At 40.9% G+C, this 27,646-nt stretch overlaps 1 protein-coding gene across 1 annotated transcript in view; it reads right to left on the bottom strand.

Annotated features, from left to right (window-relative positions):
• The window catches only part of LOC136886104 (tonsoku-like protein), a 250,748-nt gene that overhangs the window by 214,414 nt on the left and 8,688 nt on the right, over positions 1-27,646 (bottom strand). The window contains exons 3-4 of the mRNA XM_068227232.1: positions 17,944-18,073; positions 1,385-1,559 (exon numbers count right to left, since the gene is read on the bottom strand). Of these exons, the coding sequence (XP_068083333.1) occupies positions 1,385-1,559; positions 17,944-18,073 (305 nt within the window). The remainder of the gene's footprint in view (positions 1-1,384; positions 1,560-17,943; positions 18,074-27,646) is intronic.

The following is a 27,646-nucleotide window of genomic DNA, read 5'->3' as shown; positions in this document are numbered from 1 at the left end:
CTTCCTATTCCTGTGACTCAAACTCGCTTTGAAAGGAAAAAGATTCAATGATATTCCTGACATCCAATGAAACATGACGAGGCTTTTGAACATCATCCCAAAGGAAGCCTTCTTGCAAGGTTTCCAGGATATGTATCGCCGATCTCAGCAGTTATGGGAGAGGACTATTTTGAAGGACAGTAAGGTCACTGTCATGCATTGTTCATCTAAGTTGATAGTACAGGACTATTCACCAAACTTTATTGTCACAGGTTATATAATTAGAAGAAACTTTGAAAGATTCCAGAAACATCCCAACCTAGCAGGAGATGGACAAGGGTAATTAATGATTATGATGATGAAGATGATAATAATTGGTGCTTTCAGGCAAACAAGATCTAATCAGTCACTATCAGTAAATTTGTCACATACAGTAATCTAACCATCACCGAGCAGAGTTGTCGTGTGTTAACCACATCCCAGCGTCAACCGCTTATAACCTCCAAGGTAATTATTCGCAAGTTGTGTGAACCACTTATACATGTCATCTAAGATTGTGTGTTTATTACAGATTGCGTCAACCACTTATAACCGGCAGAAGTTTGTACAGGCTTGACATGTATTGGCCTTATTTTGCAACAAAGTACTAAATTTTATGTCCATACAACATCGTATTTCGTATAGAATTTATGTGGCCATGCACACATTTTCTGTTTGGTCAGCAGCTGAAGCAATATAGTTTCCACACTAAAACCCCTGAGTGTAAATAAAGTAATTTAGCAAACAGTGATATTTGTGATGAAAGTGAAGACGAAAGTGACAATATTCTTCTGATAAATTCAACTATAAAAAATATCATATCAGGAAACGGGACTAAGTGTTAGGCATACAATACAGTTATTTAACCATCACTATCAATAATTTTGACACAAATTTAATCTAACCAAAACTATCAGTAATTTTTACACTGATAGTAAGAAGTATTAAGGTTACTGTGCTGCATAACCAAAATGTACCCTAACTCTGTCAATACAAGATGTGCTCTCAGTAAACCTGAATCTAACCGTGCACCACAAGTAACCACTCAAAGTCATTAGGGAGACACCCCTGAAGGTGTTATGATCAACAATAAAGTTTTTCCACTCCGTGACTAATGCACGATGCATTCATTATATTGGCAGACTATAAAACCATCTCTCATCCACACACCTGGGCGAGAACTGCAGAACAAGGAGCGAGTGAGAGGGAAGATGGTGCAACGTAACGACAAATACCGTTCATATTTTAGGTATTCCTATTCTCCTTTCCATCCTCCTGTATGTGATGATGTATACAAGTAAAGATAATGAAAAAGATAAGCCACTGTAAAACTTAATAAAACATAAATACATCATACAATACTAACTTGTCACAAACTCGAAGACTCAAGTTGTAGGCCTGTTTAGCTTCCCTGAGAGCTCTATTACGTTGTTGAGCATCATCTGTATTTGACATGCTCTCAGCCATACAGAAATAAGTACGCCCAATTGTAGCCAATGCTCTCTGTTCTTCGATGAGATCATTTTCTTGTTTTGCTAACTCTGTAATGAAAAAAAAAAAGGTTGAAGTAAAGTTCTTGAAGTTCACTTTCTGACATGCATGTCTTATGAAGAAATGTGTGAGCACCATAACTCATTTGGTTTTGCTAGCCACAGTTCATTCAGAACCACTGTATCACAACAAAACTATCATGAATGAACATCTGAAGAAGTTAAAACACAACAGTAAAACTAGCTATGTTGCTCACACAATCTGTAAGAAGATATGACTTAGTGCAGTGGTATTCAAAATTTTTTGGCTGGTGTATGCCCAAAATTCAATTCCTGTATCTTCGTACCCAAAAGTACGATTATATTGCGATTATACCAGAAATAGCAAAATGACTTATTACAGTGACCATTGTTTGTTGTGATGTGCTTCAACTCTTCTGCTGCCAGTCATCGTCGATAGTTGGAATTACTGCTGTGTCCTGAGTAAAACAGCCTGTCTTAATATTGGTGGGAAGTAGCTGAGGAGATAGATAACTTTTTTTTTTTTTAGCAGGACATTTCTCTGGTTCATAAATTTTCTGATACCGGACTGAGTTGCACAGACGGTTGAGGTGCTGGCCTTCTGACTCCAACTTGGCAGGTTTGATCCTGGCTCAGTCCGATGGTATTTGAAGGTGCGCAAATACGTCAGCCTCATGTCGGTATTTTTACTGGCACATAAAAGAATTCCTCCGTGACAAAATTCCAGCACCTCGGAGACTCTGAAAACCATAAAACTAGTGGGAAGTAAAGCAAATATTATTATTATTATTATTATTATTATTATTATTAAATTTTCTGATAACTCCTGGTACGTTACACAATGCTTCGTCATAGAATTCCGGCTATTCAATCCCTACTCTGAGGCGCTGATTGGAATGAGCAGTGTGCAAAATAGAATACGGCAGAGAAGTGTTCGGTCAAGAATGCAACTCCCACAAATAAAATATATGTCTGCTACCCTTATGAAGCTGGGAAACAGAAACAAGCTTGACAGGTGCTAAGGAGAAGTGGATCTAGTAGAATTTGGATTGAAAAGGAGAAACTCAATACTGTATATGGAAAGACCAGGGAATATGCAGATTGTTCTTGTCTTTTCATTGCTTAAAGTCTGTCTGGTTTCTCCTTTCTGTTGTTCACTCTACTCACAATGACCTGTCATTCTGTTTATCCTTGTGTTTATCTAGTCACAGCACTCTATATAATTTTATTAGAAAAGATAAAAAATATTTTGAGATTGTAGTTCTCCTACATTTAAATAAGTAAGATTTCATTTGTGGTTACAAGTAATGAAGTAGCAAACAGGTAATACAGTGGACTCTTGACGATTTGCTTGTGGTTAATTCCTGGGTCTCGAAGTGAGTTTTTTTAAATAGCAACTAATCATCACATGTAGTAAAATAATATCTCTGCATCGTTAAAAGAAATTTGATTGCGATACGATGCATGGATAAAAGTTTTCCTTCAGTGTTACAGTAGGCCTACTTGCATACTGCAAACTTGGAAACATTAGAGCATGCTGTCACGAGAGTTACAGCACAAATTTCGTCTTCGAAGCAGAGATAACACGAGAGGAAGGTACTTTCACTCGGAACCTAGCCTTACGTCCCAAGGTCACAGACCTTTTCTAAACTTAGATGCGAAGGCTGAATGTATAAACAGTTCAGCGTACTTATACAGTAGTTGAGAAGAGGGAATGTACAAAGGGCACTAGGAAAGTTTTGCAATGTGAGTGAACGCTTTAGACTTTTTCAAAATAATTTCCACCACACTCAATACACTTCTCCATACATCGAAACTAGTCGCTGAACCAACTCTGCCACTTTTTTCGGTTACATTTTCACACTCTTGATCCCATGCTGCCGGAAGCTCATTGTCAGATGCAAAACGCCACCCTTTCAGCTTCATCTTCACTTCTGGGAAGAGTGCGAAGTCACATTGGCATACCTGCCAACTTTACAAGACCAAAAATCAGGAGATTTTGATATGAAAATCAGGAGATACAATTGGTCAAAACTGCTTATTCTACATGTTTTGCGCAATAGAGTACTACGGTATATTGATAACAGTTGTTGTCTCAAAGCCCGACTGTTGCTATACGAGGCTACAAGGCTAAAAATTACACATCTCTATTAGCTCACAGGAAGTATGTGAGTGAGATGATCGGTCTCTGATAAACCTAGTGAAAATAGTATGAACTCATGCTCCACATGTGTTAATCAGTCATGCACATAGATGCCATTATTTAGCAAATGCATAGATTAATATAGTATTGCGCCAAGTGCCCGCGTGATTATGCGAAGCACAATGCTATTTGGATCAAATAACTAGCTCATGTACCTATGCTTCACTACGGAATTCTCAGAAAGACTCGTCCTTATAGTTTTCCCAACTGAAGTCAACATAGGTCATTACGATGACGCCAGTATGAATGTTGCGATTAAAAGCAATGCTGTCATATGAAATATTCGATAAAATTAAAACACATTTTCTCACTTTTAGCGAAAGGTACTACAGTTGGAAATTCTAAGTTCCCATGGAGGGAATTAGATTCTTTTCCACCAATAGAGCATATCAAAAATCAGATCAAAAATTAGATGGATGGCTTTTCCGGCGTTTGCTTTATTAACCAGCGTTTCGTCTTAGGTCTGACACTAGACTCTTCAGAGTGGGATGTGTCAGACCCTACCCACTGACGCTGGGGTGTAGGCAGGTGAACTTATCAGAAGCTTATTTATGAAGCACAGTCTGATAACTGCATACGGGAGATAAAACTCCACAATGGAATTAATGCCCGCCTAGTAGAGGTGAGTCGGTACTGCTGTACCGGTACGCGTCACCTATTCTCCGAATGGAGCAGTGACAACCTGCTCCAGGAGCCTCTTCTCTACCGGTCCACTGCTACTGTGACAGTCTTGCGCTGCGACTCACAGTTGGCTGCTACCGGTCCACTGCTACTGTGACAGTCTTGCGCTGCGACTCGCAGTTGGCTGCTACCGGTCCACTGCTACTGTGACAGTCTTGCGCTGCGACTCGCAGTTTGCTGCTACCGGTTCACTGCTGTCTGCTACTGTGACCAAACCGTGACGGTCTTGCGCTGCGACTCACAGCGTCCTGTGCCGGTCCACTGCTGTGACAGTGTTGCTACTGCTATCCGCAAACGGTCCAGCGACACAGCCGTTGTCGTCCCGTACCGTTAGGGAGGATGTGACAAGAACAGGACGGAGACATACCGGTACGGTGTTCATTATTTAATGTGAACGAAAGAAATCCACAGTAATCTACTTCATCACTAAAACATTTCTACAAATAATAATAATAATAATAATAATAATAATAATAATAATAATAATAATAAACCAAACTCCATGGCACTACAGCCCTCGAAGGGCCTTGGCCTACCAAGTGACCGCTGCTCAGCCCGAAGGCATGCAGATTACGAGGTGTCGTGTGGTCAGCACGACGATTCCCCTCGGCCGTTATTCTTGGCTTTCTAGACCGGGGCCGCTATCTCACCGTCATATAGCTTCTCAATTCTAATCACGTAGGCTGAGTGGACCTCGAATCAGCCCTCAGGTTCAGGTAAAAATCCTGACCTGGCCGGGAATCGAACCCGGGGCCTCCGGGTAAGAGGCAGGCACGCTAACCCTACATCACGGGGCCAGCAATAATAATAATAATAATAATAATAATAATAATAATAATAATAATAATAATAATAATAATAATAATAATAATAATAATAATAACATTCTGGTGGATTTTAATTTATCATTTGGTAAATTATGTGAGTCAAGTAAATACTAGCACAGCGCTTCGCGTAATCGTGTGGGTGCGTGATGCCATGTATACTTTAATTTATCATTTGGTAAATTAGGTGAGTCAAGTAAATACTAGCACAGCGCTTCGCGTAATCGTGTGGGTGCGTGATGCCATGTATACATTTCCTAAGTAATAGCATTTGAGTGCATGACTCATTCACACGTGCGGAGCATGAATTCATATTTTTGGAAGGGTTATCGGAGACGCACACGCGTCCTGTAAACCTGTCAGGGAATAGAGATTGGTAATTTTAATTTAATTTCCCTGTGATGTTATCGATGGACAACATTTGGATGTTCCCACCAGGATGGCATCAACTTAAAGAACCTTTAAATATTTTGTTCGAAATCTTACAGTAATGAATAATTCATTTGCTTACATAAATTGACAATGTATTGCATTACATCTTCCTGTTGTGATTTCATTTGCAAGTTGCTTTACGTCGCACCGACACAGATAGGTCTTACGGCGACGATGGGACAGGAAAGGGCTAGGAGTGGGAAGGAAGCGGCCGTGGTCTTAGTTAATTAAATTTGCCTGGTGTGAAAATGGGAAACCACGGAAGACCATCTTCAGGGCTGCCGACAGTGGGGTTCGAACCCACTATCTCCCGAATACTGGATACTGGCCGCACTTAAGCAACTGCAGCTATCAAGCTCGGTGATTTAATTTGCAGTAGTTATTCATAGGTTTGCTTTTGCTTGGTAGGTCATGACCCTTCGGCGCTGTTGCGCAATGGAGTTTGGTTTTATTCATACATTTTACATTTTATTTGACAGGGTCCGAGTTGTAATTTTTTCAGGCGGGCCCGTATAACACAATGAGAGCAGCTCTGGCCCACAACCTTAGCCAGAATTGGTTGCAATCGTTACTGTGCTCTTGATGAGAGGAGACGGGTAGTGTCGTGTTTGATATCGTGTTTCTTTTGACGTCAGGTTATGTTTGGTATGTCAATATGTCAAAAGAAAAGGTTAAATGTACAGTCAGATATTTCGTAAAAAGTGGTTAAAGAATTAAACTTTAAAAGACTAGTTGGTTAAGCATCCTAGTAATCCCAAACACGGACGGTGCACCTATTGGTAGTGCAATATAAATGCGAAAGTGTTAGACATTGTTTTTTTCCGTACTTATCAAAACCAATGAAAACAGTAATGAAAGTGAAAGTAACTTTCGAAACAGATTTGAGAATTTCCGGATGTGCTTTGCACTTTGAACTGCCAGCATATATTTTGAAAGAGAGTAGTACCATGTGGCTTCATATGCAACCACAGGACGTCAGATCTGCAGATCTGTTTCAGAGCATATAGTGCGGTGAGTGTTGAGTTAATCCCCTCTATTAACACAGTTGATATATGCTCTTTTACTTCAGTTCGAAATTTAGCAGATTTTGAACTAAAAATTGGTGGAGAAAATATTTATGGGCTGGCAACAGTGTTCCTCAGCTCCATTTGTGCTTGTACCGGTTGTCACTGGACCGGTAGCGTGTCACCGCGGAGCCATGATCCTCAGCTCCATCTGTTGCTGGACCGGTTTGTCACTGGACCGGCAGCGTGTCACCGCGCTCTGCATGCTATCCCATGCTCCTCAGCTTCATCTGTGGTTGGACCGGTTTGTCACTGGACCGGCAACGTGTCACTGCTCCAGTCGTGTCACTGGAGCAGTTGGAGCAGTGACACATTTTCTCTGGACCGTCACACCTCTACCGCCTAGCAATTCCAAATGGAAATTCTAAGTTCCCATGGAGGGAATTAGATTCTTTTCCACCAACAGAGCATATCAAAAATCAGATCAAAAATTAGATGGATGGCTTTTCCGGCGTTTGCTCTATTAACCAGCGTTTCGCCTTAGGTCTGACACTAGACTCTTCAGAGTGGGATGTGTCAGACCCTACCCACTGACGCTGGGGTGTATGCAGGTGAACTTATCAGAAGCTTATTTATGAAGCACAGTCTGATAACTGCATACGGGAGATAAAACTCCACAATGGAATTAATGCCCGCCTAGCAATTCCAAATGGAAATTCTAAGTTCCCATGGAGGGAATTAGATTCTTTTCCACCAATAGAGCATATCAAAAATCAGATCAAAAATTAGATGGATGGCTTTTCCGGCGTTTGCTCTATTAACCAGCGATTTGTTGACCTAACAGTTCAAAGTTTCAGAACTAGAATGACCAGGCTGCATACAGCCACGAATACTCCTGTGTAATTATTCTGTTTAAATGTGCACACTGTTCATTCCAATCACTGCCTGAGAGTCGGGATCGAATAGCTGGAATATTATGATGATCCAGTGTGTAACGTACCAGTAGTATCAGAAAATTTATGAACCAGAGGAATAGCATGCTAAAGAAGAGAGAGATCTAACTCTCTACTCCCCAGCTACTTCCCAACAATACTCAGGCAGGCTGTTATACTCGATACGCAGCAGTAATCCCATCTATCAGAGATACGTGGCAGCAGAATACACAAAGCACACCACAATAAACAATGGTCAATGTAATGTTATTGTTGATCAATTTTATGAGCTTCCTATATTGGAGGCCTTCACATTTAGTTTTCTTCCGAATCTGTGATATTAGAGCATCTAATGTCAAGTGAGTCCTCCTTTCTTTCATGACAACCTCTTGTGTTATTTAAGTGATTGTTCCTTCATGACTTTTCTCATTTTGATAATCATCTTCACAATCACTATCACCACCAATATTATTATAGTTGGTACGGTAAAACTGAATAAGACACAAATAATCGGAAATTGTATTCTCTATAACTTTTGTTATGTAGTACCTTTCAATATGACCAGTAAGATAAGTAACTAAAAATTATATTTTTGACACCTTCCCCCAAGCTACCATTTCAAACAGAGTGAATAAAGTTATTTATAGCATAGATTGCAGTTCCTTATTCCCGACTTTACATAAAATTCTGTTCACCCATTTTCATGTACCTCGGCGCTGGTATGGACTTCGCGAAAAAAAAGAACAAAGAAAAAAATTTCAAATTCATGAATATCTCTGTATCATAACCAGTACGGTACCATTTCACTCAGTGTGAATAAAATTATTTATGGCCTAGATTGTAGCGACTTATTCCCGATTCCCCAATTCTCTTCAGCCGTTTTCTCGTGATGACTGTGCGTATGTACATTCATGTAGACAGACAGAAATTACGGAAAATTAAAACAAGCATTTCCCCTTGTTGCTATGGTCACGACCAGTACAGAAATATCATATTTTTTTAAAATTCTGAGCAATGTACAGACAAAACTCTTATTTTATTTATATTGCGATAAATTAAAATTAGTCAGAATTGTCTCCAAATGGCTCAAAAAACTCTAGAAAAGTCACCAGTCATTATCATTGAAAATCTGTCACCAAATTAGTAAAAAAGACTCAATATCTAGTGACTAGTCTCTAGAATCGACCAAAGAGAATGGAATGACTAGACTGATGTGAACGAACACGAACATAGCACGCGAGAACGAAAGATTGACAATCGATATACGCGACGCAATAGGTTTCAATAAACATCGCACATTCGTGCACATTTCTCACATGAATAAACTATATTTCATTTGAAAGCGGCCAATGAGCGAAGGACTTCCGGCCACTGGCGTAAAAAAGCTGAAATGGCGGGATTTGGAAACAAATGAAGCTCACCAAAAAATAAGCTAAAATAGGGAGAAATAAGAGAATAATCGGGAGGTGGGAAAAACTGTCGAAAATCGGGGGCTCCCGCCTAAATCGGGAAAGTTGGCAGGTATGCATTGGGCAAGATCAGGACTGTATGGAGGGTGATCGAGCACAGTCAACCCTAATCTGGCAAGAAAATCCATTGTTACATTAGCACAACGGCTGGAATATTGTCGTGATGCAAGAGCCAAGTGTTGAGCCGTGACCTTGGGCGGAGCTGCTTGAGAACCTGGATGACCTGAGGCAGACAAGTCTCACTGTGCCACTTCGCAGTAGCTCTCCTTCGTGTTTCTAGCACAACCCGAGTCAGGATGCCCCGTTTAGTCAAGAATACTGCAATCGTCCTTTTCTCCACTGACCTTGACTTTCACACAGTCACAGGAGCACCCTCATCTTCCAACAGCCACACCTTGTTCTGGCATTTTGTTGAGACATCGTAAGTGTCGTCACCTGTAACGATGCTATTGACATTATGCAAAGTCCCATTTTGAAACTGTTTTAGCATTTCTCCGCACCATTTCACTTGATGTGCCCTTTGTTCTTCTGAAAGTGAATGGGGCACCCAAAGTGAATAAACCTTTCTAACATGGAGATGGCCGTGTAGAACTGAATGAATAGCTGGTGCAAGGATGTGGAGGGTCTCTTCTACCTGCCGATATGTCAACAGCCTCTTTTGCTGCAACATTTTCCTCACAGCTTCAATGTTTTCCTCAGTCACTGATTCGGACGGTCGCCCAGAACGAGGATCGTCTTCAACCCCAAAATTTCCCTTCTGGAACTCTTTGTACCAGCGGAAAATTGATGTCCGATGTGGACAGTCTTTCCCCAGCACAGGAGACATTTCCACCAGGCACTGGTCAACAGTTAATCCACGAGCAAAATTGTAGTGGATAATTGCGCGATATTCACTGACATCTTAACTTGCTTTCAATCCCACTGCTTGGTAACAACTGGTGTGAAGGTCGCGCCTTGCTGTCTTCTAGACCGGTTTTCACCCCTCCCATAACAGGGGTGTCCAGCCATCCGTTTCTGGGTATAGCAAAAGTTTCCTAGTGCCCATTGTAGGTATGAACTGCCGAAGTCTTTTTAAATTTACAAATAATTTAGTTGCAAGAGTTTTCAATTGTGATTTGTGACACTCCCAAGTTTTCAATACGAGTGGTCGTAAAATGACATAAGGTTAACCGTAACTGGAAAACTGAAAACTATAGTTAGTTATTGTTGGCATAATCCATGTTCATTTTGTAAAGCGCGTGTATTTTTTGTTGAATATTCATTTCCTCCGTTGTGTCTTGCAATGTAACATAACATGTTACCATTACTTTTTCATTTGTTCATACATTTCAATATTTTAACAGATGACTGTTTTTACTAGGCTTAAAAGAAAACCTGTGGATAATTTGAAGGTTTCGTTAATTCGTGGAACTTTGTGAATTAATTACTGCGAATTATCGAGAGTCCACTGTATATAGAAAGATAGGAACATGAAAAGAAACACGTAATAGGATAAATACTATGACAGCTCAGTGGGAGAAGACGGAGCAAAGATAAAAGAAAACATTAGAAGGCTGGGCATGCTGTTTAAGCTGTTGGGCCGGCAGCCCACTGGTTTTCATCTCTCCTTGTGTGTCTGTCCAGTAATCCTAATCATTTACAATCTGTATCCATCCAATAAGACACCTATGTGGATTAACATGTTTTAAATCACTGATGATGGAGTTTAAATAACAGTCTGCAAACTGGTTCTGGAGCAAAAAATTGCATGCTGGTATGACTGACAAATAATTTGAATATCTAGTACTGAATTACAAGCTGAATAAATTAGAAGTAATGGAAAGAAGAATTATATGGAATATATTCAGTCTGCTAAGAACTACAGATCTATGGAAATCAAGAAGTAATGATGAAATATATCGCAACACAGAAAACATAACAGAAACAATGAGAAAGATGCAATTTATATTTTTTGGACATGTATACAAAATGGAGGACAACAGGCTAACTAAACAGATCTCCAAACATCTTTGGAGCAAGATGAAGAATAAACAGAGAGAGAGAAATTTCAGAAAGAAAGTGTTAAAAATGGAAGGCTTCCAAGGTCGGAAGGGAAAGAAAGCATGTTCAAAATGGTCCAAAGGGAGGAAAAGGAGACAGAGAGGAGTATTGGAGGAAGAAGGAACAACGAAGGATGAAGCATTGAAACTGGCACATGGTCCCTAGAAGAGCGTAATGGAGTAGTAATAATAATAATAATAATAATAATAATAATAATAATAATAATAATAATAATAATAATAATAATAATAATAAAGACAATAATAATAAAACAACCCTCAGCACTGTTTTAATGTAATGGTTTTGATACTTTATGATTATAACTGGACAGGCAAGATGCAGAATGGTGCCAAGCCGAAGAAGAAGTAGTGTAACTGCATAAACAGAGAGAGTATTCTTACAATGCACCCAAGTAACTGGAGATGGTTGAATGATGATGATGATGATTATTATGATGACGACAATGACAATCTCTACAACTTCAAACAGATTGTCTCCCTCCTTATCACATCTACATCAATTTCTTCTCAGCCCCAGAAAAGGTCCATTTTCTCCACTGACCTGTGATTGTATTTATCCTATTGCATGTTCCTTTCGTAGTTCCTATCTTTCTAAATATTATTTGATCTGTCACCTGTTTGCCCTTTACGTTACTATTACTGACGCGCTGGTTTCCCTCTCTCATTTTGTGTTTGGCCTATGATCCCAGTCTTTTACAATCTCCATCCATCAGTTTCTTTTTCTCCCTTCCCCTTTCTTATATTTATCTGACTTTCTTCTTATCCTACACTTCCAACATCAAGGCTCAAAATCTGATGATGATTTCCCCTCTACAAGTGCTGATGCCCACCCTCCTGATGAAACTAGGAAGCAGAAACGGGCTCGTCAGCAGTGAAAAGAAATGGACGTAGAACTGGGATTGATGTGGAGAAAGCCAGTCTATTCGAAGACAGCATTGTATGAAGATGTAGACATTTTCCTTGCCCTATTGGGGTTTCATGTCTGTTCTTGTCTCCTCTTTCTATTACTCTCTCTTCCCACACTGACCTGTCACTCTATTTATCCTGTTATATGTTCCTGGGAGCTGCGAGTCATTCTTGATCATACTGTAATCTACAAACATTATTGCCAAAATAACGAGGCTGAAGGCGGAAGCTAGGAATAGTATCCTTTGTATAAGATCACTGGTAGTAAGAATGACATCTCATGCATTATGTTATCATCCTGCAGAATATGCGTGCCCAGAATATCAGAATGAACCCCGTGAAATCTCAAGCTATAATGACAGGTACGTCGAAGACCCATTATCACTTAACATTAAATCAGGGCCTCTCAAACGCCCAAACTCTCACGCGTGCAGAGCGAGGTGCATAGGCTCTGTGCGCTGTGCATCGGTACGCTTCGCCTCAGCTCGGCTTGACTCGGATGGTGTAGTGTGCTGAGAGCGACGAAGCGTTTGGTGGTAGACGACGTGTTTATCAGTGAAATAGATAAGCGCACGACAACTACATAATAATGGAGCAACCTGTTTCGAAGAAAGCAAAGACTTCCGAAAGTCCATTTCAATCGAACTGGGAACTTTCGTATTTTCTTTTTGTCTGTCGTGACGATAACGCCAAATGCTTATTCTGTTGGACAATAATTACGTGCGTAAAAAAATCGTCTACTGAAAGACACTACAACAGACTACATTCGGAAAATTATTGTGAAATCGTAGGAGACGCCAGAGAGAAAGAATTAAGGAAGTTGAAACATCTTGAAGAAGAACATTCTGTATCCACAAATGAGGTTTGTTCCAGTACTGTAGCATTTTCATTTTGGTTACGGGTTCTGCATTTTTTAAAATTATGTTTACATTCCTCTCAAACATGTATGTGTATTTCTAATTCACTTTTTTAATTTTTTAATAACACTGGTAACCTTGTCCCATACAACTGAGCGTCTCCGCTCACCACACATAAACATTTCGCAGTGGAGGAGAAACAGCAGTGAAGGTGAGGAACGCGGAGACAGGCCGAACGGGTGAGACAGGTGTAGGGAGAGAGGAGTGGAGGGGTCTGCACTCTGGTCAACCAAGCGAAGTCGTCTTTTGCACCGTGCACAGTGCATGCACCACGCGCATGCACCCTGAGAGGCCCTGCATTAAATGGAATCGTTATCCCTTTTGAAAACAAAGTTGAAGATTTTTTTTTACAAGTTGTTTTACGTTGCATCGACGCAGATAGGTCTTATGGCAATGATGGGACAGGAAAGGGCAAGGAGTGGGAAGAAAGCAGCCGTGGCCTTAATTAAGGTACAGCCCCAGCATTTGCCTCATGTAAAAATGGGAAACCATGGAAAACCATCTTCAGGGCTGCCGACAGTGGGGTTCAAACTCACTATCTCCCGAATACTGGATACTAATACAGATGTTGATTCCCATTCCAATATGTCCAATAACGGACCATTTATATTGGTATTACTGGATACTGGCCGCACTGCAGCTATTGAGCTCGGTAGTTGGATATTTAGGATTAATACTGGACAAAAGCCTTGAGCGGACAGAATATGTAACCGCCATTTTTTTCCCTTCACTCACTTGAAAGGATAAAAAATTTACTTCCTTTTAAGGTCAGAAAGCTGTTGGTTCACTAGCTAATGATGCCTCTGTGTGACTACTGTGACGTCTTGTACGGCAGACTAAGTGGCGCCCTCTCGAACAGACTTCACAGAGCTCAGAATGCTTGTGTCCGCTTTATAATGAACATTCCACGAGCTAAATTGGCTTAAACTAAACCAGCGTCGTAGCTATCATTCATTGCTTCTACTCGACAAAATGATATATAAGCAGACACCCTCTTATCTAACAGATTCTTTCCAATTGCTCTCAACCATTCATTAACATCCCATCCAGAGCAGCAGCTAATGTAACCCTCAAAATAACAAATCACAGATTCACCCTCTACAATAACTTCTGTTGCCAGTGCAATTCGAACACTGAATTTGTTGCCCAAAGACCTAAGGGACATGTTATCTGAACCGGTATTTAAAAATGAAATGTTGGCAGCGGTACTTGGATGGATCAATTTTTTTAAAATTTTTTTTTTTGCTAGTTGCTTTACGTCGCACCGACACAGATAGGTCTTATGGCGACGATGGGACAGGGAAGGGCTAGGAGTGGGTAGGAAGCGGCCGTGGCCTTAATTAAGGTACAGCCCCAGCATTTGCCTGGTGTGAAAATGGGAAACCACGGAAAACCATTTTCAGGGCTGCCGACAGTGGGGTTCGAACCTACTATCTCCCGAATACTGGATACTGTCCGCACTTAAGCGATTGCAGCTATCGAGCTCGGTGATGGATCAATTTGAGTGTAACTAGACAAATTCTACTTTCCTGTTTTCTTATTTAATTCCATGTGTATTTCTTCTGGATTATTTTTAGAGATGATTTGTTTTCTTTCTTTATGTTTTTATAACTATGTGTACAATTTAGTATTATAGAGAGTGTGTGTGTGTGTGTGTGTGTGTGTGTGTAATGTGTGTAATATACTGTTGAACTGTATGAACATTATCAGACATGGTCTGGCAGAAAAGCAGGCTTTAGGCCATGTGAATAAAGGAATAAAATAATAATATGTGTTGTTAAAATAAAGCAAGGAGTGAGGCAAGGCTGTGTTCTGTCTCCACTCTACAATATTTACTCTGAAAGGGTATTTCTGAAGCACTACAAGGAAAACGGGAGGGCATCATTAATGGGATCACAATAAATAATCTGCGATATGCAGATGATACTGTTCTGCTTGCAACAAGTGCTGAAGATCTGCAGACATTACCAAACCGTGTGGTTGAACACAGTTCTGCAGCAGCTCCGCATTTAAACACACAAAAAAAAGTAATGGTCATAAGCAAATATGTCATTCAACCTGTTAATTTGACAACAGCTGACACATCAATGGAGCAAGTCCAATGCTTCAAGTATCTCGACAGCGTACTTGATCACAACTGGAACAATGTTTAAATCAGGTCCCAGATTAAACAGACAAGGACTGCATTCAAGAGAATAAGCAAACTTCTCTGTAACAGGAACTTCAAGATCACCCTCCGTCTCCGTTTATTTCGGTGTTATGTATTTTCTGTCTTATTTTATAGTGCCGAGACCTGAACCCCAGAGAACACCACCAAAAAACTTTGATCCTTTGAGATGTGGTGCTAGTGATGCCTGCGCAGAATATCATGGTTTGACAGAAGTACTCCAACGCCTGAACAAAGAGCTACAGGTCACGCACAATATCAAAAAGAAGAAACTTGAGTACTTTGGCCATATCATTTGAAATTATAAATATAGACTCCTTAGACTCCTTCACCTTACCTTACAAGGTAAAATTGAAGGAAGGAGAAGTAGGAGAAGAACGAGAATATCTTGGCTGCAGAATCTACGAGAATGGTATGGGCTCAGTACCCCCACTCTCTTCCCAGTTGCTGAGAAGAATCAGGTCGCCCTGATGACATAAGACACCCAATGAGGATATGGTACAAGAAGAAGTAGGTACAAATCTACACTCATGTTCATAAAAAACAGAACACCTTGAAAGACTAGAGATAGGAAGTTCATATTCACAGTGAACGTTCATTAGTATATTCTGCAGAAACAATTAGCATTTCAGTCACCTAGGTTCGGCATGTATCCTGTTGCCTAGTAGGGAGTGGGTCCTCTATGGGCACTGATACCTTGTTCCATGTGTGATGGCACTGACGCATATAAGGCGTGAATGGCGTCCTGGGGAATAGCCGTCCATGCTGCATTCACCTGCTTCCACAGTTCATCTTTGGTGGTGGGCATAGGGTCACAGAGCCGCACCCGTTGTTTCGCCATATCCCACACATGATGTAGATGTTGATTCCCATAGGGAATCAGAAATAATTGTTCCGAATGAGTAAATTTATAATACCAATATCAATGGTCCGTTAATGGACATTTATATTGGTATTATATCCCACACATTTTCGATTGATGACAAGTTCAGTGATCGAGCGGGCCAGGGCAACAGTCTGACATCCTGTGACAACAAGAAGGCGTGTGTTCATGCAATAACGTGTGATTGCGCATTGTCCTGCTGAAATCATTGTCCTGCTGAAATATGGCACCTGGGGTGTCGTGCAGAAAGGGTATGGCTACGGGTCGCAGGATGTCATTCATGTAGGTGAAATTGGTCATAGTGCCCTGGACATACACTAACTGTGATTTCTGGTTGTACCCAATAGCACCCCACACCATAAGGTCTTGAGTTGGTGCTGTATGTCTTGTGCGAATGCAGTCAATGTGATGCCTCTCCACCTGCGGCGAACCAAAATGTGGCCATCATTTTCAAACAAACAGAACCTGGATTCATCTGAAAACAATATCTGCTGCCATTCCTGTCCCCAGTGATGTCGCTCCATACACCATTGCAGTCTAACATGTTTATGCACATTAGTGAAAGGTAGGCGGAGAAATGGACGACGCGCCAGTAACCCAGACCGTAATAAACAGCAATGGACTGTCACTCCCGATAGTGTACGATTTACACTGGTCCACTGTTACACCAGAGCTGAGGACGACACAGATCTGTCCTACAATGTCATTCGAATGAGGTGTCTATCTTCTCTGGGGGGTGGGGGCTGGGTGGTGTGACCAGATCCATCTCGTCGTGTTCTAGTCTTTCTGTGAACCATTCTGTACACACCCGTTGCACTACCGACACTTCGTCCCACATCAGCAGCAATTTCCCAGATGGATGCATCATTTCCTCCCATGCCAATAATGCACCCTCATTCAAACTCACCGTTCTCGCATACATCTCCGAGTATCCTGCACGTCTGCTCAAGTCACACTGACCCATTACCTTTGGTTTATGGCGACAAGAGCAGCAGGCACATTTTATCAGTCAGTGGTGGTGCACCAAGATATCAATGTGGACCTTGAACCTGAGGGCCAACATGGTTCAAATGCTCATCATTTCTTCAGAGCATATTAATGCACATGTCCTGTGAACATGAACTTGCTATCCCTAGTCTTTCAAGATGTTCTGGTTTTTATGAACATTAGTGTACCACACAAACATGGTTGACAAGGCACTCAGTGAAACATGTACGCTTATTACACGTTGTTTCAGGCCTACACCTCTTGTAAAACTCTACCAGCCTGCAGGGATAGCACCAGATATTTCTCATGAAGCCAATGCAGAGAGAACTAAACAGGTCCATCAGCAATTCCACCTGCTATATCGACTTGAGAATAACTCTACCTGGCCTTACCCTTCAGAAAGCCTGTCATCTGGGCATGAACAAAATTGGATTGTGTGGTCGTCACTCAATCACCTTGGTTCTGGAGTTGGAAGATCCAAGAGTAATCTCCAGAAATGGCACTTCCCAGTCGACACCATTAACTGCGACTGCAGAGAATCCCAGACCATGGAGTATCTATTGGATTTCCTGCTGTGCCTTGCATCTTGTACGGTAGAACATCTCCTTGCGACACCAAACTCTATTGAGGCTGTACGTCACTGGTATACTGTAGTGTAACTTAGTTAACAAGTGTAATATGTATAACCATATATTTTGATTGTTTCTGACTCGTTAACGTGTCGTTAATGTGAAGGACTCAATGTAAACATAATTTGTACTTCAATTATTATTTCTTTTTGAAGTTACACTGATGAATCACCAACCTAAAGTAATATTTTATACTACCGGTAATGATTCTGTGATGCAGCCAACAAGAAAAACCACTACTCCACATTACATAAAGAAAACTGTCTTCTAAACATTCACAAGTGAAGGAAGTGTTGTGCCATATACCAAAACAAAATTACCTAGATGTCTCTTCTGATATTTGAGAGCTTCCAAGTACTCCCCAATGTTGCTGAAAACCTCTCCAATTAGACGGTTTGCCACAGCTACCTCGATCACCTGTCCCAGTTCCGCAGAAATATTCAACACCTCCTGAAAACAGCCAAATATAACGTAAGAGGAATTTTAAAAAGTAATTCAATGTATTTTACTATAATCATATGGAGAACATATCCTGGCAACATTCTAAATACATACAAACTGAAAGAAAAAAACGCACTTTATGAACCATACAGGGAATAGGAATAAGAAACAAAATTTCTTTTTTTACAATTTGTTTTTACGTCGCAACGACACAGATAGGTCTTATGGCGACGATGGGACAGGAAGTGGCTAGGAGTGGGAAAGAAGAGGTTGTGGCCTTAATTAAGGTACAGCCCCAGCATTTGCCTGGTGTGAAAATGGATAACCACGGAAAATCATCTTCAGGGCTGCCGACAGTGAGGTTCGAACCCACTATCTCCCGAATACTGGATACTGGTCGCACAAAATTAACCTTTATTGTTGCCATTGATCCTTTCACGGCCCGTATTTATAGACGTGATACTGTATAGGCTTTCGGGCTTATGCCGAGTCAAGAAAATAAGGTGAAATTCTTTACGTTCTGCAGAGAACTGTGTTCTGCGTCATCAGAAGACAATCTCGACTGCCCACGAGAAAGGTTTCTTAATGACTTTTTGAAATTTAGACGTTATAATAGAGGTAGAAATGGTACGTTCATTCCTCACCAGATGACTCCCTGGATGTGGCACAGCGCTAGCGTTCGAAGCGGAAGCTGACCAAACCGTCAGAATCAGTCTAAAAGGGTCACATAACATGTGCACGTAACATATGACGTTGACACAAGCCTAGAGTGAAACATCTGACGACGAGGAACGTACGAATTTGGAAAACCCCGAGACAAAATAACAGTAGGGAAGGGAACTACCTATGTAAATCCTTAATGGCTGGCAACCAGGTATTACTTTATTGATAGCCAGCGTCCCTGTTGAAATTGTTAGGACTTCTATGTATTTCCACAGCTTCCCGTATAATCACAGACCTATAGTGTCTAGTGTGGTAAGAGCTCGAGCATCTTGGAACATGACATCATGACCCAACGACAGAGCGCGTTCAGTTATTGCCGATTTGTCTGGCTGGTTGAGACGAATATTATGTTCGTGTTCCTTGATACGGGTACCAATGGACCGGCATTTTTGGCCGATGTACACCTTATCCCAGGATGTAAAAGTGGGGACTATTTGTCCTTGGTTTTACTCAGAATGAACATTTTTAGTGGCGGTGCCAAACACGTTTTTATATTGTGTTTGCGGAGGACCTTGGCAATTCCATCTGTGGTCTTGTGAATGTAAGGCAAGTAGGCAGTTCCCTTCACTTCTTCCTTCTGTGAGCCTTGCTTGGTCGTTTCTCTGGGATACAGGGCTCTATGAATCTGTAAATCACTGTAACCATTACCCTTGAACGTGTCCATCTCCACCTGGATATTTGAAGGCTCACAAATTTGTCTTGCCCTCTTGGCGAGTGTCATGAGAATGCCTTGTTTTTGTGCTGGATGTGGTGAGAATCTGCATGAAGATAGCGATTTGTGTGGGTAGGCTTACGATAGATGGTATGTCCTAAGGAGCCACCCGGTTTCTTTCTTACTAGAACATCCAAGAAAAGAAGGCATCCGCCCGACTCCATCTCCATAGTGAATCTAATTGAAGGATGTTGCTGATTTTGGTGCTTTAGAAATAGAAGTTTCTCAGGGGCAAATGCATCATCAACATACCTCCACCATATCATAGGTTTAACGGGCACCGAAGCAATAGCCTCCTCCTCAAAATGCTCCATAAAGAAATTAGCCATTACGGGCGAAAGTGGACTTCCCATAGCCACTCCATCCGTCTGTTCATAAAAATTCCCACCCCACAAGAAAGAGCTGGAAATCATGCAGTGGTAAAATAGCTTAGTAATGTCCTCAGGGAACAGGTGTTCAATGAGAGACATGACCGAGTCAATCGGCACTTTAGTGAACAAGGACTCCACATCGAAACACACCAAAAGTGCATTAGGTTGAAGGGTTATGGTTGTCAGCTTGTTGACAAAATACCGAGAGTCCCTGACGTATGATTCAGTACATCCTATGTGTGGCTGAAGCAATTTGCTTAGGCATTTAGCCAGGGCATACGTAGGAGAACCTGTCTCACTAACAATAGGTTTGAGGGGAATATCCTTTTTATGGATCTTAGGCAGTTCATATAAACTAGGTGGCACTGCCTCCCCCGGGGACAGATGTTTAGCCTCCTCCTTTGGAACTGAAGATTGCCTTAAGACCTTCATGGTGGCATTGGACACACGAGTGGTGGGGTCACGTGAGCTCAATCTGTAAACAGGCTCTGACAATATAGCCGAGATCTTATTCTTATATTCGTCAGTGTCCAATAACTACTGTCGCATTACCCTTATCAGCTGAGAGAATGGTCGGTTCAGAATCATCTCTAAGTCCCTTCAGAGCTCTCCTTTCGCCTCTTGTTAAATTGGGCACGGATACAACAGCGGACCTTATGAGTCTCACACATTTCTGTCTTAACTCCTCAGCCTCATCCGTAGGTAGTTTGTGGATGACTACCTCAATTGAAGTAATTAACTCCTCAATGGGAATTTTAGAGGGAGCGACAGCGAAATTAAGACCCCTAGCTAGAACTGCCGTTTGGTTCTTGTCCAAGGATTTCATGGAAAGATTGATGCCTGTTTTACTAGCATCCGGGTTCGTGTGAGAGACCGCCTGTTTCTGAGCAGTCGGAGGAACTACGTAAGCAAACTGCTTCAGCCACACATAGGATGTACTGAATCATACGTCAGGGACTCTCGGTATTTTGTCAACAAGCTGTCAACCATAACCCTTCAACCTAATGCACTTTTGGTGTATTTCAATGTGGAGTCCTTATTCACTAAAGTGCCAACTGACTCGGTCATGTCCCCATTGAACACCTGCTCCCTGAGGACATTAGTAATCTATTTTACCACTGCATGACTTCCAGCTATTTCTTGTGGGGTGGAAATTTTTACGAACAGACGGATAGAGTGGCTATGGGAAGTCCACTTTCGCACGTAGTGGCTAATTTCTTTATGAAGAGTTTTGAGGAGGAGCCTATTGCTTCAGCACCCGTCAAACCTATGATATGGTGGAGGTATGTTGATGATGCATTTGTGGTCTGGACAGAAGGTCCTGAGAAACTTCATCTATTTCCAAACCACCTAAATCAGCAACATCCTTCAATTAAATTCACTATGGAGATGATGCCTTCCTTTCTTAGATGTTCTAGTAAGAAAGAAACCAGACAGCTCCTTAGGACATACCGTCTATCGTAAGCCTACCCACACAAATCGTTATCTTCATGCAGATTCTCACCACCATCCAGCACAAATACAAGGCATTCTCACAAAACTTGCCAAGAGGGCGAGACAAATTTGTGAGCCATCAAATATCAAGATGGAAATAGACACGCTCAAAATCACGTTCAAGGGTAATGGTTACAGCAATTTGCAGATTCATAGAGTCCAGCATCCCAAAGCATCCAGCAAAGCTCACAGAAGGAAAAAGTGAAGGAAACCACAGATCGAATTGCCAAGGTCCTCTGCAAACACAATATAAAAACTGTGTTTAACACCACCACTAAAATTCCTCACAGTCTGAGTAAAACCAAGGTCTAATTGTCCCCACTTTTACATCCTGGGGTATAAGAAATTCCCTGTACTTGCAGTAAGGTATACATCGGCCAAACATGCCGGCCCATTGGTACTCGTATTAAGGAACATGAACGTTATATTTGTTTCAACCAGCCGGACAAATCGGCAATAGTCGAGCACGCTCTATCGTCGGGTCATGATGTCACGTTCCAAGGTGCTCGAGTTCTTACCCATACTAGACACTACAGGTCCAGGATTATACGGGAAGCTATGGAAATATGTACAAATCCTAACAATTTCAACAGGGACACTGGTTATCAATTAAGTAATACCTCGTTGCAAGCCATTAAGGATTTACGTAGGTTGTTCCCTTCCCTGTACTTCACTATTGTTATTTTGTCTCGGTGTTCTCCAAATTCGTACATTCCTCATCGCCAGATGTTTCATAATAATGTTATTTGTTTTACGTCCCACTAACTACTCTTTTACGGTTTTCGGAGACGCCGAGGTGCCGGAATTCAGTCCCGCAGGAGTTCTTTTACGTGCCAGTAAATCTACCGACACGAGGCTGACGTATTTGAGCACCTTCAAATACCACTGGACTGAGCCAGGATCGAACCTGCCAAGTTGGGGTCAGAAGGCCAGCGCCTTAACCGTCTGAGCCACTCAGCCCGGCACCAGATGTTTCATTCCAGGCTTGTGTCAATGTCATACACCTGTCAACGTCATATGTTACGTACACATGTTATGTGACACTCAGACTGATTCTGATGGTTTGGTCAGCTTCCGCTTCGAGCGCTGTGCCACGTCCGAAGTGTCATCTGGTGACGAATGAACGTACCATTTCCACTTCTATTATAACGACTAAATTTCAAAAAGTCATTGTTTAAGAAGCCTTTCTCGTGGACAGTTGAGATTTTCTTCTGATGACGCAGAGCACAGTTCTCTCCGAAACTTAAAGAATTTCACCTTATTTTCTTGACACGGCATAAGCCCAAAAGCCTATGCAGTATCGTGTCTTTAACCTTTGTTCTTACATGAACAATAAAAATTACAATACAGTTAACTCCAGTATTGCCAGCTTGATATAATTTCTGTCAAAAGTGATGGAATTTCAATGTAGACGGTGGGAAAAATAGGGTGCTGACTGATAACAGATTTTCTGGAAGAAATTATTATGAATTACATCACTTTCAGTATGTACAAGAATGTGAAAACCTCCCTCAGAAATAGACTTCTCAAGCAAATTGGCATGATGGCAGTATAACCCAACACCTCAACTGCAGAACTAGAGGCAGATGATCCTGATAAAGTGGATGAACTTTTGTTTTAATCAACATCAGCAAGTGAAGACGTTTAATTTTTTCATTTTTATTTGGGGCTACATATACCAGGTAGGTAATCCTTTTATTTTTTATTTTGGTGGATATTGGAGGATTTTTGGATGTTGGTATGATGGGGAAACAAATTACTGGTAGTCAACACTGCATAACTCTTCATTATCTGGGTCCACATATAAGGACCACATTCTATTATTTTATTTCCTTGGTGCAATATTTCAACAATTGAGACTCAAAGTCCTTTTCTGTGGACTTTCTAGTACCTATTTTCAGTTCCAGAAGACACCACTGTGAATCTACATCAAGTTGTGTTATTCCTTGCCAACTTGTTTTCTGCAAAAACGGTAAAATGGTGCCTTTCAAGTAAGTGGAAATAAATTCAGTTAGAGTTTAGTACTTGGATTCAGAACTTTTTTATTTGCAAAGGAAGCTTGAAGGATAGCTGTGATAATGTATGTAGTATTATTATTGTTACACAGTGTTCAGTACAACATCAAAAATATATGGTCCACATATGTGGACCTCCGGTCACAACTGCGATTGTGTTTTATTAATAAGTTGTGTGGTTTCTTTCAGGCAATATGGTCTTAACTGACCAAGAACGGTTAAAAACGGTGATGCTGAGTTATCAGAAGATGAACATACACAGAAAGTGATTTTGAAATCACAAAGTGAAAAACCTTGAAATATTTCTGGAGTTTTTCGTGATATTGTTGCCTCTTGCCTGGTGTTAGTTAAATATTTTCAAACGCATATGGTTATATTTGCAAAATCACGGTACTCCTGCAGTTATCATTAATATAAGTTTGTTATTGAACAACATGAATACTGTGTCAAGTTGGAGGATATCAGAATTTTCCCGCTGTGAGAGTGGAAAATAATTTTTATTTGTGTGTTTTCCAAAGATTACTTGGAATTTGCAGAATAATATAAAAAAAATTCCTTCGTTGTTTTCTTTTTACCATATTCAATTGTATATGCTTGGAAAATAAATCATTTTTCAATTTTTCACTAATGGCATCACATCACAAACCAGTCTTGAGGTCCACATATGTGGACCGTTCATTGCAAGGTCACCGCTCACTCAGAATTACTTTCATGTATGAATTTGAGTTTGAAATGAGGCTACGGACCTATAAAACAAAATAGTTATTTTTCTGATGTCACAGTCCCACCCAAGACTGAAGAGGTTAACTCACCCTCCATGCCTGAGTCCATTATTCCTATAGGTAACCTATCCTCGTCCATTTACTTCACATGATAGTGGTGGTGGTGGTGGTGATTATTGTTTTAAGAGGAAGCAGCACTACGCAACACCTCACATGACTCCACCACCAAAGCCGTATATATTATATATATAATATATATATAGGCGAATGTTGTTGAAATGACATTTTTTCTTCTTTTACATTAGGACGTAGTATAGAAATTAATTCTGTGATATAGCGAGGGATAATAAGTTTTGATTCTGCGTTCTGTTGCGTTTTTTGCAGCTTTGGGTTAATCGGTCATTATTTCATCTTTCAACAAGGTTTTATGATAATATATAGCATTTTGAAGAATTTTTAGATCTTTTTTTTTAAATTTAAGCATGCAATCTCTATTGTCAGACTAATAAAAATCCAAAAGTGATAATCTATAAAAAATTGGCTTACATATGGTTAAATTTGTCGAACATCTTTCATGGCCAAGTCTTGTCTGAGATATGTACAGAAACCGATTACAGAACTGATCATTAGATGAAAGTATTTCCTTACATGTCTCAAGTACCTTCCTTGCGCACCCGCCCCTGCAGCCAGTCATTCACCCCTGCATACATCAAGGCCAAGAACAAATGGAAAAGAGAATGGATTGGAAACAACAGTTAACTCTCCACTTCAGCACATATCCTCCAAAGTGTATATTACAGTTCTGTGCAAGAAAATGCCAAATGTGAAACCACCCCAAATTGTAGTTTTATATCAGCAAACTACAAGTCGCAGAAATGAAAGAATAAGGGAGGAAGCTGGTGTGTACCCATCCCAGAATGAAAGTGACAAGGGCCTGTTTGAAATGGTTTGGCCATGTCAAACGATTGGACGATGGAAGGACAGCAAAACAATGGCTACACACTGTTGTGGCCGGAAAACGACCGGTAGGAAGACCTAGGAAGAGATGGTTGGGCCAAGTGAAAGAGGACATAGGAACAAGAGGAGTCAGCTGGGATGTTGTCTTGAGAGAAGAGTGGTACATGGACAGACAGAAGTGGAGAGTGCTCGTAAACCACACCCGCGCAACTGAAGTGGAAAACTGATGATGATGATGATGATGATGATGATATCAGCTAGAGAATGAATTTGAACAAAGATGTGTTTACGACAAATGGGTGTGTTTTAATTGATAAATTGTGCAGTATTAAAGGGAGTGGGGAAAGTAAATTTATTGTACAGCAGCACATTAAACGAGAAGAACATCCAAAATCTGTCACGAGTGCAAAAAGCAACAAGAGTTCCCAGGTTCTTTGGGGGCAAATTGCATCCAGCAAATCATTACATCCATATTATACACACTTCTAAATAAACTGGGAGATAATTATTTGTGTAAAACCAAAAGCTGTGCAGTAAACAGAACACGGATATATTACTTGCAAAACCATTGTTACAGTCACCAGAATTCAGTTTGGTAAAATATTTTAAAGTCACTTTTTTTTTTTTTTTACTTTATAGCATTGTCCTATAAATGTACGGGCATTTCATTGATCTTTTTCAGGGATTTTTAGGTCAACATCATCCACCCCTTAATTATATATTTGATATCTTCCTACAACACTTGTAGGCTGCCACAAGGACAAAAGAGTACCTTAACCAATAGATATAATTTCACAAAAGTTTTTTAATAATAATGTTATTGGCTTTACGTCCCACTAATTACTTTTACACTTTTTGGAGACGCCGAGGTGCCGAATTTAGTCCCACGGCTGACATATTTGAGCACCTTCAAATACCACCAGACTGAGCCAGGATAGAACCTGCCAAGTTTGGGTCAGAAGGCCAGCGCCTCAATCATCTGAGCCACTCAGCCAAAAGTTTTTTAATGCTTAAATGAAAACAGGGTAACTTCAAGGTGGTTGAAAATCTATAGGTGTGGTTTCTGAAGATGGCTATTGAACCCTTTAACGTGGCTGTAACAGCTGAGTGGAGAAGGGCAGCGCCTAGTACAAATCTTTTCAAGAAGTCCACAAGTGCATCTATTTGTCTCTGTAGTATGGTATTGTGGTCTCATAGATTTGTCTTTTTTTCAAAGTCAACTTCTTTGGGTTGGTCTTCATTACAATACCAATATAAATGGTCCGTTATTGGACATTATAAATTTTCCAGCTAACTCATTCCTGGTTGCCAGCGTTGATATTATAAATTTACTCATTCGGGACAAATATTTCAGGTTCCCTATGGGAATCAACATCTATATCATTGGTCTTCATTTGTCGATTATGTAGCCTATTGATGTATGAGGGTCGATGGCGATGATGTCTATTCGTCTGTTGCTCCTGTCACTTGAAGAGACCGTGCACCTTCTCTCACAGGTTGCATAACCTTTTAGTCTTCTACCTTCAGCAATCACGGATCTGATGGCATACGAGGACGGTTTGAAAAGTTTTCGGAATCACCGCTAGATGTCAGTGTTAGAGCAACAAGGTTCCCACGCAATAATCACACATCCTTTGTGAGTGAACACGTGGCACGTCAGTGCTCTAGCTCCAGGAGTGTGGTAGTGACAACTCTTTGTTGTTGTTCCCGCGTAGTGATTTGTGACAATGGAAAAAAACTGAGATTCAAGCAGTGATTAAATACTTTGTAAAGAAAGGTATGAAAGCAAAGGAAATTCATGCCGACTTTCAGAACACACTGGGGGACTCTGCTCCTTCATTTTCAACTGTTGCCAAGTGGGCCAGCAAGTTTAAATTTGGTCGGGAGAGATTGGATGATGATCCGCGCAGTGGACGGCCAAAAAGTGTTACGACCCCAGAATTTATCGCAAAAGTGCATAAAATGGTCATGGAGGACCATCGACTGAAAGTGCAAGAGATTGCTGAAGCTGTAGGGATGTCTTCTGAATGGGTATATTATATTTTAACCAAAGAACTGGGTATGAAAAAATTATCCGCAAGATGTGTGCCGCGGCTCTTGACATTGGACAATAAACGCACCAGATTGGAAATGTCCGAACAAAGTCTGGCCTGTTTTCAGTGCAACCAACAAGATTTTTTGCGCCGGTTTGTGACTACAGATGAAACTTGGGTCCACTACTACACTCCAGAGACAAAACAGCAGTCAAAGCAGTGGAAACATGCTGATTCACCACCACCAAAGAAAGCAAAGGCAGTGCGTTCAGGTGGAGAGGTCATGGCCTCAGTTTTCTGGGATGCAAAAGGCATTCTGCTGATAGATTATCTGTCTACTGGCCAAACAATTACGGGGCAATACTATGCAAACCTCCTAGACCAACTACAGGAAAAGATACACGGAACAAGGCCTGGATTGGCAAGAAAAAGGTCATCTTTCATCAGGACAACGCTCTGCCGCACAAGTGTTATTGCCATGGCAAAACTTCATGAACTGAGGTACGAATTGTTGCCACATCCACCTTATTCACCTGATTGGACACCATCAGACTT

The sequence above is a fragment of the Anabrus simplex genome, chromosome 1 (assembly GCF_040414725.1).
Source record: "Anabrus simplex isolate iqAnaSimp1 chromosome 1, ASM4041472v1, whole genome shotgun sequence".
In the NCBI taxonomy this organism is placed as follows: domain Eukaryota; kingdom Metazoa; phylum Arthropoda; class Insecta; order Orthoptera; family Tettigoniidae; genus Anabrus; species Anabrus simplex.
This window is presented reverse-complemented; position numbering and strand designations above follow the sequence as displayed.